General features: G+C 38.5%; 1 protein-coding gene across 1 annotated transcript; it reads left to right on the top strand.

The window, feature by feature from the left end:
- Positions 1–7,679: 7,679 nt before the first annotated feature.
- Positions 7,680–17,163, top strand: LOC134675102 (uncharacterized). Its single transcript, XM_063533264.1, has 4 exons — positions 7,680–7,759; positions 10,714–10,858; positions 13,516–13,610; positions 17,109–17,163. The coding sequence occupies exons 1-4, from the start codon at positions 7,741–7,743 to the stop codon at positions 17,138–17,140; spliced, it is 291 nt and encodes a 96-aa protein (XP_063389334.1). The 5' UTR covers positions 7,680–7,740; the 3' UTR covers positions 17,141–17,163.
- Positions 17,164–18,473: the final 1,310 nt, after the last annotated feature.

Genomic DNA, 18,473 nt, shown 5'->3' with positions numbered 1-18,473 from the left:
ACTTTTGATACTTTGCCCCGAGCTTTGCCTTTTACTTAACAATGAAAGCATAATACTTAATGGTATAATTATGATGTGATAATATTAAACAAATTTTTACCTAGCAACGTTAAATTAGGAAAAATTCTCGTTAGCGTTAAATACTCGCAACCTTTAGGAACATCGGTTCGATCGCTCCAACTGTACTAGCGAAGCATACGAAGCGGTGTATTTTTAATTATTTCCTTTATTTACTACTAATATATTATGTATAACCGGACTAAAAAACTTAATACACGAATTTGTAGGGACACTAAAAGACCTATCTTGTTTCTTACTTTTTAACCTGTTAAAAAATCACCATTTTTACCTTGACCGACGTTAAATGGCCATATAACCCGCTTTTTTTAAACTGGTCGGTTTTATCTCTGTCCTTTTTTGAGGAAAACAACATAAAAATCTCCTTTTTTTACCCAGACTTATATACTTTGTGATAAAACATGGCCGTCTGAAATAATGATGAGAGTTTAAAAAGGTTCTTTGCACAAAATGTTTAGTGCCTCTGTCTTTATTTAAGGATACGCGTTTCTGCTTTCAAAGGCCTTCTGCAGCTTCTGCTTTAAAATAAAAGACTTTCTTATTATCAGGATAATAAGAAAGTCTTTTATCTTAGTCTTGTAATCCCAATTACTTACGGTCGAATACCACTAAGAGATTAACTTTCTGATATTATTAGATAAGTTAGTGATCAAAGCAATTTTTTTTTCAGTAACAAAAGCGAACGAGAATACAACGCCTAATACACACAATACCTAACGAAAAACAATAAAATGTGTCACAAAAAACCGTCTTTAATGTTTTACGTCATCTTTTTAATACTCCTGTGTTTAAAAATCATTACGATTATTTTTTTCTAAACAATAATGCGTGAATTTAAAAAAAAAGTCATTTTAAAACTCCTTGAAAATACCTACTATAAATATTAGTGCACTGGCGAGTTAAAAAATGTATCTAAAAAAACAACAGTAGCTATTCATTTTTTTACAATTAGCCGTAAAATTATTCGTTACTTTTTGTGTGTTTTGTAAAAAAATATAGTTTTTTGTAAAAAAACGCACTTCGATGTTTACATTAAAAGGGCCTGTACCATAAACAAAATAGATAATCACGTCGATTACGAATAACATTGACCTTTTGCTTCTTGATACTGAAAAAACAAATACAGATACATTTACTAGAGATGGGCTGAGTACTCAGTAATTATTCGGTATTCAACATATTCGGCAAATTTCCAATATTCTTATCAGGCCAAATTTTCGGCATATATTTTATATTATCTTGTTGTAACACTGTAAAATATAACCTCAAAATTTTAAAGTACTTACTCTCTTCATTGGGTTACGTTTTCCGATTAGTTATTAGTTACACATTATAAAATTTAATAAGACATGTTGAATACATAAGATATTATTTTGATTTTTTAGTGAGTATTGTAAATTTGTTTGTGAGTTTCTTGAATTTTGTCCGGTTTGTTTCTAAGGATTTGCCTTCAAGTGATTCATCCTTAGCTGCTAATACAAATAGCAACACTTCTAACTGTATATCGATGGACCTTGTTTCAAAAGGTATAAGGTCTACCAATGTATCAATCAATCAATCAATCAATGTCTTTATTTTGCATAAAAAGTGGTACATAATAGAAGTATTTAGATGATATTTACAAGTTCACACAATTTACCAACATCTGGCATGCAAAATATGGTGGAAACAAATATTCCGAAATTTATAACAGTGTACAGTCAACAGTGTAGGCATTTCAAGTAGTTTATTAGAAGGATACGGCTGAACTGAATAATTTGGCCGGATACTCGGCCAAATATTGGTATTCGGCAAACCCCATATTCGGCCCATCTCTAACATTTACACAAACCGAGGTGCCAATGGCATTATGGGCAAACCTGATTGAAACCAGGAATCGGTTAGATTTGTTTATTTTTAATCACGCTTTTTTTGGAACTTCATAAATACGGATGCCGTTTGCACCAATAAATGGGTATTTCTAGCGGGTTTTGTATTTACATCTGCTCATAACATTGAGAATTGAGAATATATATTTATACCAGATGGAATATCAAAACTTTTTCCCGTAGTTATATCGGAAATATAATAAATACTTATCAGTATTTGCCCGCGACTTCTTCTGCGTAGATAGTTATGACGATTGATAAAAACTTATGCCCTTACTCGAGCCTTAAGCTATTTCCATAATAAATTTCATTAAAAGCGGTTCAGCAGAAAGCGTAAAGGTAAAAACCGGCTAGCTTATGTAGCGACTAAAAGAAACAAAAATAATCAAGTACCTACTTGTAATGGCTGCTCTACACGATGGGCCAAAGCCATCCACTCCAAGGGACGCATTTATGCGTTACAGGGAGCAAGTGACATTGCTAGAAAGGCGTGGCTCACTCTGCGATTTCGTCGCTTTGCTACAGGTAGCTAAAAGTACATCCGTTCGACCCCAGTTTTAGGGTTTGCCGTAAGCTGCGCGTGGCGCTGTCGCCACCTAGCGGCCATATCTGTTCTGATCGTGACAAACGCGTTTTGTTAGAGAGTGAGTCTTCTGTACCTAGTACTATTATTTATTCTGTGGCTGGGCTATCTCATTCTACCGCATGGCTGCGTCCCTTGGAGTGGCCGGCGCTGGCCCATCCTGTAGAGGAGCCTTAAAATAATAATATGAAAAATGAAAAAATGAAAAAATGAAAAATGAAAAATGTAAAATGTTTATTGTGTTAAACAATACAATTTGAATACAATTACAATTGAGTCCTCCTTGTAAGTATATGTATACCTGTATCAGGAGAACCCGCTCTGTATTAATGTATGTCGGTACATAATTTTAATTCAGCTTAATTATGCTACATTTTTATTACCCGACTACGGCAACGCAAAAGGAGGGTTATGATTTTGACCGGTATGTATGTGGGTATGTATGTATGTATGTTCATTTGTTCCCTCAGAACTCCTAAAGTACGCATTATAATTTGACAAACGATATGTCATTCGAATCGTCTTAAGCGTCCGCTGGTTATAGGCTATATGACGTCACAAAAAAAGGAATACGGCGCCCTCTAGAGGTCATAAAGGCAGGAACTAAAAAAATAAAAATAAGTAATGATGGCGTGTTGTATATCATTTGAAAGAGCTCAATTAGCACATTTTAAATATAAACATATTGTTAGCTTTTGCACCCGGCTTTGCTTACATGAACCCGATAAAACATTAATTTATCGGGTAGGTAATTCGAACTACGAATCTATTAAGCGCTTTGAATTCTATCCGCGTATTACCCGATTAAGGCGATACAAGACGGTTTTTGCTAAAGAAATTTGTTTGGCCACTATATACATGGTGTTTTTTAATGATCTGCAATATTTTATAAAGTGAATAGGTATAGAAGCCCAGATCAGCCAAAATGTAGGAAAAAGCCCTACATTCTCTACAAGAGACGTACGAGGCTCGCTGTACGCGGCAAAGCGGCGCCCTCATACTAAAAGAGTCGGGCGTAGCCTGACGAACGCGTTCCAAAGCCGGGCGCCGAAGGCGGCCTTATACTAAAAGAGTCGGGCGCAGCCCGACGTACGAGGTTCGCTGTACGCGTTCCAAAGCCGCGCGCCCCGGGTGCCCTTATACTAAAAGAGTCGGGCGTAGTCCGACGAACGCGTTCCAAAGCCGGGCGCCGAAGGTGCCCTCATACTAAAAGAGTCGGGCGCAGCCCGATGTACGAGGCTCGCTGTACGCGTCCCAAAGCCAGGCGCCTTCGGCGCCCTCATACTAAAAGAGTCGGGCGTAGCCCGACGTACGCGTTCCAAAGCCGGGCGCCGAAGGCGCCCTCATACTAAGAGTCGGGCTACGCCCGACGAACGGGTTCCAAAGCCGGGCGCCGAAGGCGCCCTCATACTAAAAGAGTCGGGCGCAGCCCGACGTACGAGGCTCGCTGTACGAGTTGCAAAGCCGGGCGCCGAAGGCGCCCTCATACTAAAAGAGTCGGGCGCAGCCCGACGTACGAGGCTCGCTGTACGCGTTGCAAAGCCGGGCGCCGAAGGCGCCCTCATACTAAAAGAGTCGGACGCAGCCCGACGTACGAGGATCGCTGTACGCGTTCCAAAGCCGGGCGCCATCGGCGCCCTCATACTAAATGAGTCGGGCGTAGCCCGACGTACGCGTTCCAAAGCCGGGCGCCTCATACTAAAAGAGTGGGGCGCGACGTACGAGGCTCGCTGTACGCGTTCCAAAGCCGGGCGCCTTCGGCGCCCTCATACTAAAAGATTCGGGCGCAGCCCGACGTACGAGGCTCGCGGTACGCGTTCCAAAGCCGGGCGCCTTCGGCGCCCTCACACTAAAAGGGTCGGGCGTAGCCCGACGTACGCGTTCCAAAGCCGGGCGCCGTCGGCGCCCTCATACTAAAAGAGTCGGGCGCAGCCCGACGTACGAGGCTTGCTGTACGCGTTCCAAAGCCGGGCGCCTTCGGCGCCCCCACACTAAAAGAGTCGGGCGTAGCCCGACGTACGAGGCTCGCTGTACGCGTTCCAAAGCCGGGCGCCTTCGGCGCCCTCACACTAAAAGAGTCGGGCGTAGCCCGACGTACGCGTTCCAAAGCCGGGCGCCGAAGGCGCCCTCATACTAAAAGAGTCGGGCGCAGCCCGACGTACGAGGCTCGCTGTACGCGTTCCAAAGCCGGGCGCCTTCGGCGCCCTCATACTAAAAGAGTCGGGCGTTGCCCGACGTACGCGTTCCAAAGCCGGGCGCCGAAGGCGCCCTCATACTAAAAATGTCGGGCGCAGCTCGACATACTAGGCTCGCTGTACTCGTTCTAAAGCAGGGCGCCTTCGGCGCCCTCATATTAAAAGAGTCGGGCGTAGCCCGACGTACGCGTTCCAAAGACGGGAGTCTTCGGCGCCCTCATACCAAAGGAGTCGGGCGTAGCCCGATATATGCGGCTCTCTGCATGCATTTCTGTACTGCGGACGCCCTCGCAAAAGTAATATCAAGTGACTTCAAATAGTAACGAAATCATGACCCCAAAATTAATTAAATAAAAAATAAGTTCAAAAACTAAAACCCGACTACTGCAAATCGCGCTCTAAAAAGTATGAAACAAGATAGAATTCTTATCTAAAAATTATCGAACAGGGAATATTATAAATGTTACCATTTTTTCAATAAAAAAATACAACGTAATATAATTTACTATTTTTTTTATATATGTATTTACAGAAATTCAGAGGATAGCCGTGGTCGTATGCCACTTTACCTTAAAGTTTATAATCGTGGCATACGACCACGGCGATCCTCTGAATCTCTGTAAATATATAAAAAAAATAGTAAATTATATTACGTTGTATTTTTTTATTGAAAAAATGGTAACATTTATAATATTCCTTGTTCGATAATTTTTAGATAAGAATTCTATCTTGTTTCATACTTTTTAGAGCGCGATTTGCAGTAGTCGGGTTTTAGTTTTTGAACTTATTTTTTATTAATAATTAAATATATTTATTGTTGTTTACTATCAACTATACGATAGTGTTTGTGTGTGTGTGTGTGTGTGTGTATGTGTGTGTGTGTGTGTGCTTCAGTTTATAAGTAATTCAGTTTCATTATAATTAAGGGATTCTAACCATCTTTTTACAGTCATTTTACATTTAGATAGCGGTAAGTGATAAATTGATAGTTTATTGTTTATAGTATTATATAAGTGAGCAGATTGTGCCGTGTTTTGTCTTTTAGCAAACGAAGATTTTACATATGGTGCGGGGACAGCATTATGCTTTCGCCGACGGAATGAAAGTTGCGGTTTGTATATAAGTGTTTTATGTAGTTTTAACCCTTTACGGCCAGGAAAAATATTTTGCAAAAACTAATGAAAAATGCATGTGAACCGTTTTCATTTGTTATAAAATACACGTAAAAAATGATAAAAAAAATCCAACGACCCTTCATCATAAAAAAAATCGCATGCACGAAACTGACGTTCAGGATTTATCTGTAAATGCACGAAAGTGCAAATTCATTTGGATTTGTAAAATGATATGAAAAAAACGCAACATTTTACACAACAATACACTAGTATAATAATAAGTCTTTAACTTTACATAATCATCATAGTTCTCTTTAAGAATCAACACCGAAACGATTATAGAATGATTGAAAACAATAATCAACAATTATAAAGTAATCTCAATTCAACTACCTACATCATATGGTAATCCTTGAAAAAGTTTTCATAAAATGAATATTGATTCATTCACAAGTGAAAAGAAAGTATTTACATGTGTTTAATAAAGTTTATAACCAATTCTGGAGCTGTTACATCAACGATTTGAGCGAATCTTTTTCTCTCATCTCTTGATACCTATATCACCATAATACAAAATTAAAAGAATTTGTCTGGCTCCTAATGGACGTCTTAAAAAATACAAACCTAAGAAACGGAATATATTATAAAAGGATCAAACATATGCTATCTATTGTGATTTAAGTTTTTGCGCAAAAGCCGCATACTCACAAACTTGCAAATAGTTATGACAATTGATTCACGAGCTACGGCCGAACCCACAAATTCGTGCACTTATTTTTTACGAGCATGTAGTTTTCCCTGAATAACATATTTTTGGTCTAATTTGTGCTTAATAAACTCATTTAACTCTTTTACTGTAATAATTAAGTATTAAATAGCAACTTCGATACCAAAATTATACGAAATTATGAACTTACGTGTGTCACTACTCACACCAAAATACGCCACCATCTTCACCACTGTCTTGCGACCGACTGATGCCATTGACCTACGGTATTTAGTACTCAAACGTGTTTCTAATATCTGCAGTTTAGATTGGAATAGGTTTGAGCTCGAAAAGACGATTTGCTTGCGGACAGGATTTTTTAAAAGTAGTTTGCAGGATTATATCGAACCGGTCGGAAAGGGTTAAGATAGAATTTAGGATGTATAGTTTTCTAACAGTGAGTTTATTCGAGAGTTTATACAGTTCATAAGTTGGAAATCGGTACGGTTTGGAGTACATGACTTTAAGTAGGTAAGTTCTGCCTGTAGAATTTTCGTTTTGTTGGCTCCTCCCCAGACCGTGATGCAGTACGTTATAATAGATTGAGCAAGTGCGGTATAAATTTGGTTTAGTAAGGGTTTTGAGGCGATGTATCTTATTTTTTTTTTAAATCCAGACAAGTTTTCTAACCCTGGAATTAATGTGTTCTATATATTTATGCCATGAGAGTCGCTGATCTAGTATTATTCCAAGGTATTTGGTAGAGGCGAATTTGTTGATTTTTAAGCAGTTACATTGTTGATAATTACTAATTGGGTTGCATGTGTGAATATTTATTTTTAGGTAATCGGGGGGCTGTGAGGTGGTATATTTGGAAAAGCACATGTAATTTGTTTTGGAGATATTTAACGTCAGAAGATTACTGTTATATAATAATATGTATCTGCAAAAAATAAAACAAAAAATTGTACTTCTATTTTAGCTGTATTTTCGGGTTTTTAGCTTCAATACCTAGTTAATGTTACGTTACCATTAGGTATAGCAACATATTTACAGTTTGAACGATTTTTACCTACAACCGAAACTACTATATAAACTCGTCTTGAAATAAACTTTTAAACCGTGTGAATTTATTGAAACTGTTGGCGATCTCTGATTCATAAATGTTTACGTTCAGTGCGCGTGAGCTGCTGAAATGGGTTGGTGGTTAGTGGGTAAAGTATTGTGAAATAACTACGATAAAATGTAATAGTAGAACTTGCTTACATACCTCCTTCTTCTTCCTCGCGTTATCCCGGCATTTCGCCACGGCTCATGAGAGCGTGGGGTCCGCTTGACAACTAATCCCATGATTTGACGTAGGCACTAGTTTTTACGAAAGCGACTACCATCTGACCTTCCAACCCAGAGGGTAAACTAGGCCTTATTTCATATTTCATATTTATTTATTTCGTAAATCCACGGATACATTATATACACTTATTGGGATTCGTCCGCTTTTCTCACGATGTTTTTCTTCACCGAAAAGCGACTGGTAAATATCAAATCATATTTCGTACATAAGTTCCGAAACACTCATTGGTACGAGCTGGGGTTTAAACCCGCGACCTCCAGATCGCAAGTCGCACTATCTCACCGCTAGGCCACCAGCGCTTCCTTACCATCAACTTCCTTACTTACCATCACGTATAATATGATTTCTGGTCCTTTCAAATTTGTTCTCATACATTTTTTCACGTTTAAAAGACGTTAGACCGGACCGTGGCCGGGCCGGAGCTTCCAGAGCCACGTTTTCTATGGAAATCACCACCTGATCACCGATCAGCCGTCATATAAAGTGATATGTTGGACGCCTCGGCCCGAGCACGGCCCGGTCTTGCGTAAATCATCCTTAAAAGGTTTATTTCCGCTTAAAATGCCCGCAGAATCATCTGAAGCGGGTTTCACTATATTTCGGTTTTTTAGGTTATATTATACCTAAACATAATAGTTCAGTAAGTTAAGGGTCATAGCCAATATTAAAATCATTTAATCGACAATATTATAGCCAATTAAAAAGGAAAAACATCATATTCATACATTATGTAGGTTTCGATTTGCGTTTTTAAATGACTCCGAGATTTCAACTTTTTTCTTATTTTTATTGTTAACCTTTTAAGTGGCGGCTTCACTAAAAAACTTTCTAGTTAATTAGTTCTCTTTAAATAAAGCGCCTGCAAGAAGTTTTCAAGCAAAAGTTTTCTCAAGTGATCTTCGTAACTGTTTTAAAAGTGTGTTGAGTACTTAATCTTAGGTTTCTACAAAATCTACGGGGCCTGCTTACCTATAGTTGGTCAAACCAAATTAGTCAGTAAATAAGAACAAAAAAACTATACCTACTCATCCTTTTCTTTTGGGTGCTAGTACTAGTGTAAGACAAAGATAGTATGATTCTCTCTGTCTATGTATGAAATAAGACAGTCCTTTGACAAACTATAATATATGTGACGTTCCACGGGAAAAGGTACCTTATGAGGGTTTCTAGTTTCGGAGATATGAAATGTTTTGTAAAGAGGTGAAAAAATGCTCAATTTTTTTTTATTGTGTGATCTGAAACCTTAATGCGTAACGTTTGTTTACCTGTTTTTATTTTTGTTATAAGTTAGTTATAAGCCTAGTAATGTCGTCTCAGAGTTTAGTCGAAAAGGTACCTTATGGAAAAAAGATTGAAAATTCCCAAAAAAACTAGTCAATACGGGAAAAGAAGTTTGATAGAGAACTGTATTAGCATTCTGCAAAACTAATTTGATAATTTCAGTTCTGGTTGGGCCGCCTAGCAAATATTATAACCGTACATCGACCGACATTACAAATCCAAGTAGCCTGCTACGTATTATACCAAAGTTACTCTCGTCAAGTCTTTCTTAACTAGTATAATCTTCTTTTGGTTTGGTCGCATGCAATAAATCAGCCATTGGTTTGCTGAAAAATGCCAATACCCGACGCATTACCTTATGGAATATCTGAGGTCATTGAACCTCAATGCCGCTTGTCTTCAATGGCAACCAAAATATATTATTGATAAGAAATAGACGATTTATACCATCTTTACCCCAAAATATTATTAGTTTATCCTAACTGTTCCATCATCATCATGCCTCATCATGTAACTTAACCACAAGGTACCTTTTCATTACATACAAATTATTGGTCTTTTTTTAGATTATTATGACGAAGAACTAATTAAATTTGTGGCAGTTTAATGTAAATTAATATTTTCTAGTCATAAAAGATAAACTTCAATGTGATTGATGTTTTGTAGTGATGTATTATTAGATTTATTTCCATAAGGTACCTTTTCGTAAATGTATGGAGCAAATACTGTAATTGTTATGTAAGTTTAAAGTGGCATAAGGGGTTAAATATAGTATTTAGTTGGGGTTTTAGGATTTATTTCATTCGAATGACAGAATTTCTTTCATATGTGGTCAGAAAAATTGATTGTGTGTTACATTAAAAGTAAGAATATTCAATTTTCTGATTTTATATGAAAAATTCAGAAAGTACATTTTCACCTCTAAATCGGTATTGTTTTTTGCTTAAACTGTCTCTCAGTGTCGTTTTCTAATAGATACAATTTAAATCTTGAGAGCTCATTGCAATCAATCGTGAAAATGAAATAAAACTTTATTTTCAAGAGATTGGTTAGTATACACATAAATCAGTCGATATCAAAGGTTTCTATTTGCATTACAGAACAAGTCGCAACATTTTTTTAATCTCAGATATATAAGGTATTATTATTTGTAGTCAACTATGTAACTTACTTCAGGAACATAGTTTTTTAGGCGGCTAAACTTAAAACTTCTCTATCGTAAAGTTGCTCATTTCACAACATTATTTTCAAAAAATCATATCTCTGTAACTACGCAACTTAGAAGGTTGATCTTTTGTGTTATCGATAGCTTATTTATTGTAGAATACTGGGGTATGCATAACTCCATACCCGCCATAAGGTACCTTTGCCCGTGGGACGTCACATATAGCCTCTAGCCGCCCAGAGACCTATAAAAAGGTCTCCTGTTCCATTCTAATTTGAAGTTTGTGTTGACAAAATAAAATTACATTTTGCTTGGCAAGTTTTGACGTCTGGGCGGATAGAGGTTAATGAGAACCGCCCTTGTTCTAGTATTATCCTCTCTCGTGGTGGTATCAGCAAGGTACCAGTACCGCCCAACCGTGATCAACTACCCGAAAAACTCGGCATTTTGGGCGACAGATTTCTTCGTACACGGCTGCAAGACTTTCCTCGATAGATGCGCTCAGTCGTACAAGTGAGTAAAGTAATGGTAACATTCCATTTCTAACCGCAGCTACACTACCGGTACTGAACGCGTCGCTGTCATTGTCAATTTCCATAGTAAAATTGACAGTAGTGCAGCTGTCGTTGGAAATAGAATGTTACCCTAAAGGTGACATTTGGATTATGACCGCAGCAGCGCTGCAGGTGCAGCTTTGCAGCATTTGGTGGTAGGAACTTCGAGCAATGACGGGGAGTCGGCATTCGCACTATTTCGCCTCTGCCGAAGCACATGCCCAACTGGGCATGCACTGCACACAACTAGCGCGGTGCTTATTGTAACTCATGCGTACACAAAAACAGATAGAAGTGTGCAAGTCTGTGACGTGTGTCATTTTCTACGTATTTGTGTCGTCATTACAAATTGGATTTCGTATGTAGTGAGTGAGAAGTGCGTTTTAGGGTTATAAATTCTATGGAGATGACATCTCTCACCGTACCCGCGGTGTTTGAAAAATACTATAAAGCATTTAAATTATTGCAAAGTAACTGGAATTATATCACAAAGTAACCCAATTTTATGGTTTTTTAGTGTTGATATGTGTGTTTAAACATAAATATCCGTTTAACAAATTATTTACGTAACCCGTTCTAGAATCATTTCCATCCGCCCGCTAGAAAAATATTGTTTGTAGGTAATAATTGCAAATTTATTACTTTGCACACGTTCGATAATTGTGTAATGTTTGCTATTTAAGTTATTACTCGGTGTAGACAAAAAAGAGATATAATTATATTATTTGGATTATCTTCTTCTTAATTTATACGAGTACATAGGAAAGGAATTTATTTTTGCTTGATTAACTAAGTTACTTGATGCATATAGCGGATGGCGCTGGGCCTAACATACGGCGTTGCATGAACAAGAGATTTCCTTTGGCAGGATTGGTCCTTAGGACCCAGGGATGGATTCAAGAAGTGGAGCCACCGAGATTTTTGATGTAAATTTTTAGGGGGGGGGGGCTCTCAACTTGATCTTGATATCTGTATCAAGCTACTAGGTCAAGTTTGGTATCGTTTCCGTATGAATCGGGGGTGCCGAATTCATTTCTGATATCATAATGACACCATTCCGAAGTAAAAACACATAAATTATAAAAAAAAATACTTTTTTTAAACTGCTGAATTTAGTTAAAATTTGGTACAGAGATAGTTTGAGTCCCAGGAAATAACATAGCATACTTTTAATCTCAATAATCATCCCTTAAGGGTGTGAAAAGGGAGGAGGAAATTTGTATGGGGATTCAATAACCGCTGAACCGATTTAGATAAAATTTGGTATAGAGATAGTTTGAGTCCCAGGGAAGAACATAGGATAGGTTTTTATTCAAAAAAAAAAACCTTAAAAATGAAAGGTAAGGTGTAGGATTGTATGGGAAATCAATAAACGCTGAACCGATTTCGATGAAATCTATGTCTACAAACTTGACTTAGAACCTAAACTTAAAGAATTATTATTACTTTTTTAAAGAATTAGAATTATTAACCTGAAACGTCGCAGACGCTTAACCCCCCCCCCCCCCACCTGCATCAAAAATCTGGGTGGCTCCACTTCTTAAATCCATCCTTGGGACCAATCCTGCTAAAGGAAATCTCTTGTTCATGCAACGCCGTGGTTGACCTTTTTTTGCTCTGAGCAAACTCAACTAATAGGAACAGTTTTCAAATATTAAATAAGAAAAAAAAAAGTAATAAATACTCTTTCGGAGAAGTTGATCACATTTAAGACAAGCCACTTTCGAGGTAAGTCATTTTCTTACACCGTCATTCTGTGGACGTTTCTTTTGAGGTATGGTAGATAGGTCCTTAGGACGTCACTTACTGGGTAAGTTATATTCAGGGGTCGGACAAAAAGTGCGGATGACGTAAAAATGACGTAATCTTGCACACAGGATGATGTTTGAGTTTGTATTTGAACTTCCGTGTCACGTACCTCCAAAAACGGAAAATTGCCACAATATTCGAGTAAAGATGACATTTTAGAGCGTTTTCTTATACATTAGTAAATATAAATTTTAGCTAAATATAATCGTACTCATTTAAGTCCTGTTATTTTTTTCTATTATGTACTTTTCTTTAGTAGTGCACAATAAAGAATTTTATTATTATTATTATCGTGAAGATACAATAGCTAAACAATAACGAAGTCAATTTATTGTTCATCTGATTGACAATGTGTCAGTCAAAAACGTACTTACTCATTTCAAGTGGCGATATCGTTTAATAAAGAGGTTGATAAATGATAAGTGATAATTGTTTATGAAAATCAAAAATACTATTTGAAATCATCCTATAAGTGGTTTGACGTCATCCGCGCTTTTTGTACGACGTGGTGGTGGGTGGTGGTACGTTATATTCGTAGTGGGTTATTTTTGTAAATCGTCATTTTCTGGAAAAGTATATTATACAATTTTAACTTTTTAAATTTAATAAAATTTCCATACAAGGGGTCATTCTCTGAGGGTTGTTCTATGGCTGTGGTTGCGTCTAAATTCCATGACCCTTTTCATCTTTGTATGGGCCGCAGCAAATAGAACACAGACAGATATTTTTTGAGAATGACCGACAAAATTAATCAAGATGTTCCTATAAAGTGAATGATAATTTTAATAGTATTAATATTTATTACAGAATGCAAACCGTCTGCGCCGTTTCATACAATGACGAATACAGAACCTTCCCAAACTACTGTGAAATGCAATTCGTGAATTGCAACTCTTGGCGAAGTGAGTATCTCATACTAATGAAACGAAGTAATAATAGTTATAGGCCGCCCGTATTGAAAGCGAGGACCTACAACTATAATAATAGTTAAAAAAACCGGGCAAGTGCGAGTCGGACTCGCGCACGAAGGGTTTCGTACCATAATGAAAAAAAGGCAAAAAAAACGGTCACCCATCCAAGTACTGACCCCGCCCGACGTTGCTTGACTTCGGTCAAAAATCACGTTTGTTGTATGGGATAAGGGGGGCCCCTTAAATCTTTATTTTATTCTGTTTTTAGTACTTGTTGTTATAGCGGCAACAAAAATACATCATCTGTGAAAATTTCAACTGTCTAGCTATCACGGTTCGTGAGATACAGCCTGGTGACAGACGGACGGACGGACAGCAGAGTCTTAGTAATAGGGTCCCGTTTTACCCTTTGGGTACGGAACCCTAAAAAGTATCTCATACGAATTTACACAATAATAGTCAATTCCACTTCTCAGAGGCCTTCCACAATGTAATAGTATCACTACCTCCATACCTCTTGTAGAGAGGTGTTACTGATGTAGTGCATAATCGTTTTCCCGTCGTATTTTCTCGGAAAGGTTTGTATTTGTCATTTTAGTTCAGTAGTCAACCTCAGTACTTTTTGTAGGTACCGAGACTGACTGAAATAGCAACACACGTCGTACGTTTCCGTGAAAATACGATGGAAAATGATTAATAATTATTTTCCATCGTATTTTCCGCCGACACGATATGCCTGATCTTACGATCGGCCGCCGACATATACACCATGAAGAGAGGAATTAAGAAGTTGAAGTTGAATTGAGTATGTCAATTGAGTCTATCGCCTATTTAATAATCTAGCGCCGTACACAAAGTACTAAGACTGACTGAAGTAGGATGGCAAATACGAAAGTTTCCGAGAAAATACGATGGCAAAGGTTTGTTTACTACATCTGTATTTTTACAAGCTTTTATTTACTTTCACCTGACCGTTGTCTGTCTGTAATCAAATCTTGCAAGTTAAATTTGATCCACTTCCCGGTTTCCGATTGAGCTGAAATTTTGCATGCATGTATAAATCGGATGACAATGCAATATTATGGTACCATCAAGCTGATCTGATCTGTCAGATGGAGACAGGAGGTGGCCGTAGGAACTCTGGTGATGAAACAACGCAACCTAATTGTGTAAGGGGTTTTTAGAATTGTCTCGATGAGTATTGGTTGTCTGTCGTAAGAAAAGTACAGTCAGCGATAAAAGCTTGTACCAAAAATGGTTTTTTTGCCAAAAACTTATTTAATTAAGAGAAAAGACGAGCGGTTCCCTCAACGTAGTCCCCTTTTTCCTCTCTGGGTATTAACATTGTGAAAAATATTTTCTTACAAACTAGATTAACTTCTTAAACGTTGCACCTTTGTTTGTTTCGTTTTAGATTTTGTGATTGATAACTTTTATGCTAATTAGTCTGAGTTAATTATTGATGTTTAGTCGTTTAGATGTTTTCCAAACATGTATGCATGAGTCTGCATGATCTCAATAATGACTCGCGTGTTTTCCAAAACTTTACCAGTCATACCACAAACTCGTTACTAGTTGTTGGAAGCCGAAGAATATTGAACGAGCTAAGCAATTTGCTTTAAAACATTCTGACATGTTATGATTGCCTTGTTCCTTCCATGTTTGCTGGCTCCTATGCACTTTATACTGGCTGATTTTCTTATGTCTGATCATACTACATATTCTTAGTGTGAAAATGAACATGTTGGTAATACTGAACAACTTTTACTATGAAGCCAACCCCGTAATCGCGTAGCGTCTTACGTAGGCGACGAACGCGCGAACGCGGCGCGGCGCGGCGCGGCGCGGCGCGGCGCGGCTAAATCAATCCTTTGATGCACATAGAAGTGTCCTACGTAAGCGATCTCGTTGCGAACGCGGCGCGGCGCGATTTGCACGCGAATGTCGGGCGGCGCGGCGCGGCGCGGCGGCGGCGCGGCGAGAGGCGGCACGAAAAAAACAAACCGTTGTTGCATATGGAAGTGTCCTAGGTGAGCGATTTTGACGCGATGGCGGCGCGGCGCGGCGGCGGCGCGGCGCGGCGCGGATCTGGCGCGATCAATCTATTTGATTTTTAGACGCGAATATGACGCGGCTAGAGGCGTGGCGTATATAGAATTACCGGCTTTGATTTGATTAGTCGACTCCCGTTTGATTTCTTTATAGGTTTTCCTGTAATCAATAGGCACAAAACTAAAAAATATTCAAATTCGCGGAAATTGGTATAAAAGACGTAACTCCAGTAGCGTCTATGGCACTTACGATCCTATCCCGTCGTAAAGCCAATTTTTGCCAAAACGGAATTAATACCTAATAATAAGCAAATTAATTAAATAACCACCCGGGTACTTAGTTTTTGAAGGCGGTGCCAAATCAAAATGCCAGTAAACCAAAATTTCAGACAACGAAGAACGCTGCACGTACTTGCATAAAAAGACATAGTTTACTCATAATTTAAATACGAATTTTCTAATACACCGTGTCTGCGTGCGGCCAAGGCGGTCGGACTCGGGAGTGTCTCCCTAGTCGGACAAGGCCGCCGCGCCGCGCCGCTTCGCTGTGGGAGTAGGACAAACCTATACGTATCAACGTTTTGTTTCTTCCTCACCGCGCCGCGCCTCGCCGCGTGTTCGCCGCGCGTTCGCCGCACCGCGCCGCGCCGCGCCGCTTCGCGAAGTGTGAGTAGGACACACCTATACGTATCAACGTTTTGTTTCTTCCTCGCCGCGCCGCGTCGCGCCGCCGCCGCGCCGCGCCGCCGCCGCGCGTTCGTCGCCTACGTAAGACGCTGCGTAAAAATGTTGTGTTATTCATCAAAATGTGTTAGGTAGCAGATTTATGTGGCATTTTCCGGGTTAGACTCCATAGTAAAAAATGTTCAGTATGACCTACATAAGTACATATTCACCCCTCCAGAATAATATGGTCAGTCGTAATAAAACCACTGTGTAAAAAAAAAAAACAAGTTTTTACTACCAGTAGTCTGACTGTAGGTCAACTGATAATTTTCATGCTCGCATAAACTGCCTACCTAGTTGGGATTAGCGGCTCGATTCGGGAAATGACTTAGAGATTCACTAGATATGAAATAGTAAAGATATGTGACGTTTCACGGCAAAAGGTACCTTATGGCGGCTGACGCCGCGATTCGGGAATTGAATTAGAGATTCACTATACACTACATTAGAGATTAACTAGATACGATATATTAAAGATATCTTTACTATATCGTATCTAGTTAATTTCTAATTCATTTCCCGAATCGCACCGTCGGTCGAGTTCGCAGTATCGGCCGCGACGAATTCTATATAATGAAAATTCGTATTGTAAGGCAACTGAAGTAAACTTATAAAATAAAAGATTTTTCCTTCTTTTTCCCGTACGAATTTCCCAGATTTACCCATATATTTTAGTTGATATTAACAAAGTACGTATACCTTCCTATTTCAGATTGGCGAATTTTCAAGCGAGAGCCTTGCTAAGAATCCATCAAGATAATTTTAAAATAAATCACTACAAGTAACAAGCATTTTTGAATCCCTAATGACATTTAAAAATACTATTGGCAACTAAGGAGTTACACAATTTTGAAGATATTTCTGGACATTTTAACCTGTTCATCATCATCTCAGCCATGAGACGTCCACTGCTGAACATAGTCCTCCCCCTTGTATCTCCATATGGGGGGTGAATGCCATAATCGCCACGCTTGGCAGGCGGGTTGGCGATCGCAGTCGAGTACACCGAATTTGAGGGACGGTGGTCTTGGACGTAGTTTAAGGATATACCCGGGTCCTCCGGGTTAACGTGTTATGACTGTTGGTTTAGCATACATTTAGTAACAATAATTTTTATACTCCATGATATATATGTATTTTGAAAAGAAAAACTGCTGTTACTTGGTGAAATCCAAATTTTTCGTACAAGCTGTAATTATTATGTAAACCTACTGTTATGAAGCGTTTAAGTACTTCCTTAAACTTACCATAAAATTAGATTCGTCTTAACTAGATAATTAATGTTGGCCCAATATATGCTTAGTCCTATATTTATCATAATAGAAGTGTAAATATGTAGTTCCTCATCTCGCTGCTAGAATGTTATGTGTGTAATCTTGTCAGCACTGTAATGATTATTATTATCGTCTGTCTATCAATGTTAGTTTAGTATTTATTATCCTGTTAATCCTGTTATACCTCAATCCGATGACAATGCCACTTAAATATCCTAGGTTTACAAATCATAGTGGGAATTGTCTCAGGATGTAGGTTGCACCTACTAATGTATAAACCTATGTCCTCTTTTGTATTATATATCTGCCTATGTCTGTTTTTTTCCCCAATAAAGAAAATAAAATAAAATATACCTATCGTTATCATGTTGAATACCACGTCTAAAAATTGTAATAAAATTTTAAGTAAGAGCGCATCGCCTAGCGTGGTACGGGCATGTGATGCGGAGGGATGATAGTCATGTGACGAGAAAGGCATTACGAATGAATGTGGAGGCAAGTACGAGGAATGGAAAACCGAGTAAAAGGTGGATGGACTGTTTGAGAGATGATATGTAATGAACGCGAGTGACAGATGAAATGACGGGCGACGGAGAGGTGTGGAAGAGAAAGACATGCTGTGCCGACCCCAAGTGAATGGGACAAGGGCAAGAGAATGATGACTTAAAACTAAGTACTCCGTGAACCTCTTTTAAAATAAAAATCTCGGATTTTATTAAACACACAGCTGTTTGAGTTTGAACTAACAAATGCTTACTAGGTTCTTCAAAGAAATAAGTTTTTTAATTAAATTCGCCTAATAC

This window comes from Cydia fagiglandana, chromosome 21, assembly GCF_963556715.1.
Source record: "Cydia fagiglandana chromosome 21, ilCydFagi1.1, whole genome shotgun sequence".
Lineage (NCBI taxonomy): Eukaryota > Metazoa > Arthropoda > Insecta > Lepidoptera > Tortricidae > Cydia > Cydia fagiglandana.
Note: the sequence above shows the minus strand (reverse complement) of the source record. Positions and strands in the feature narration are given on the sequence as shown.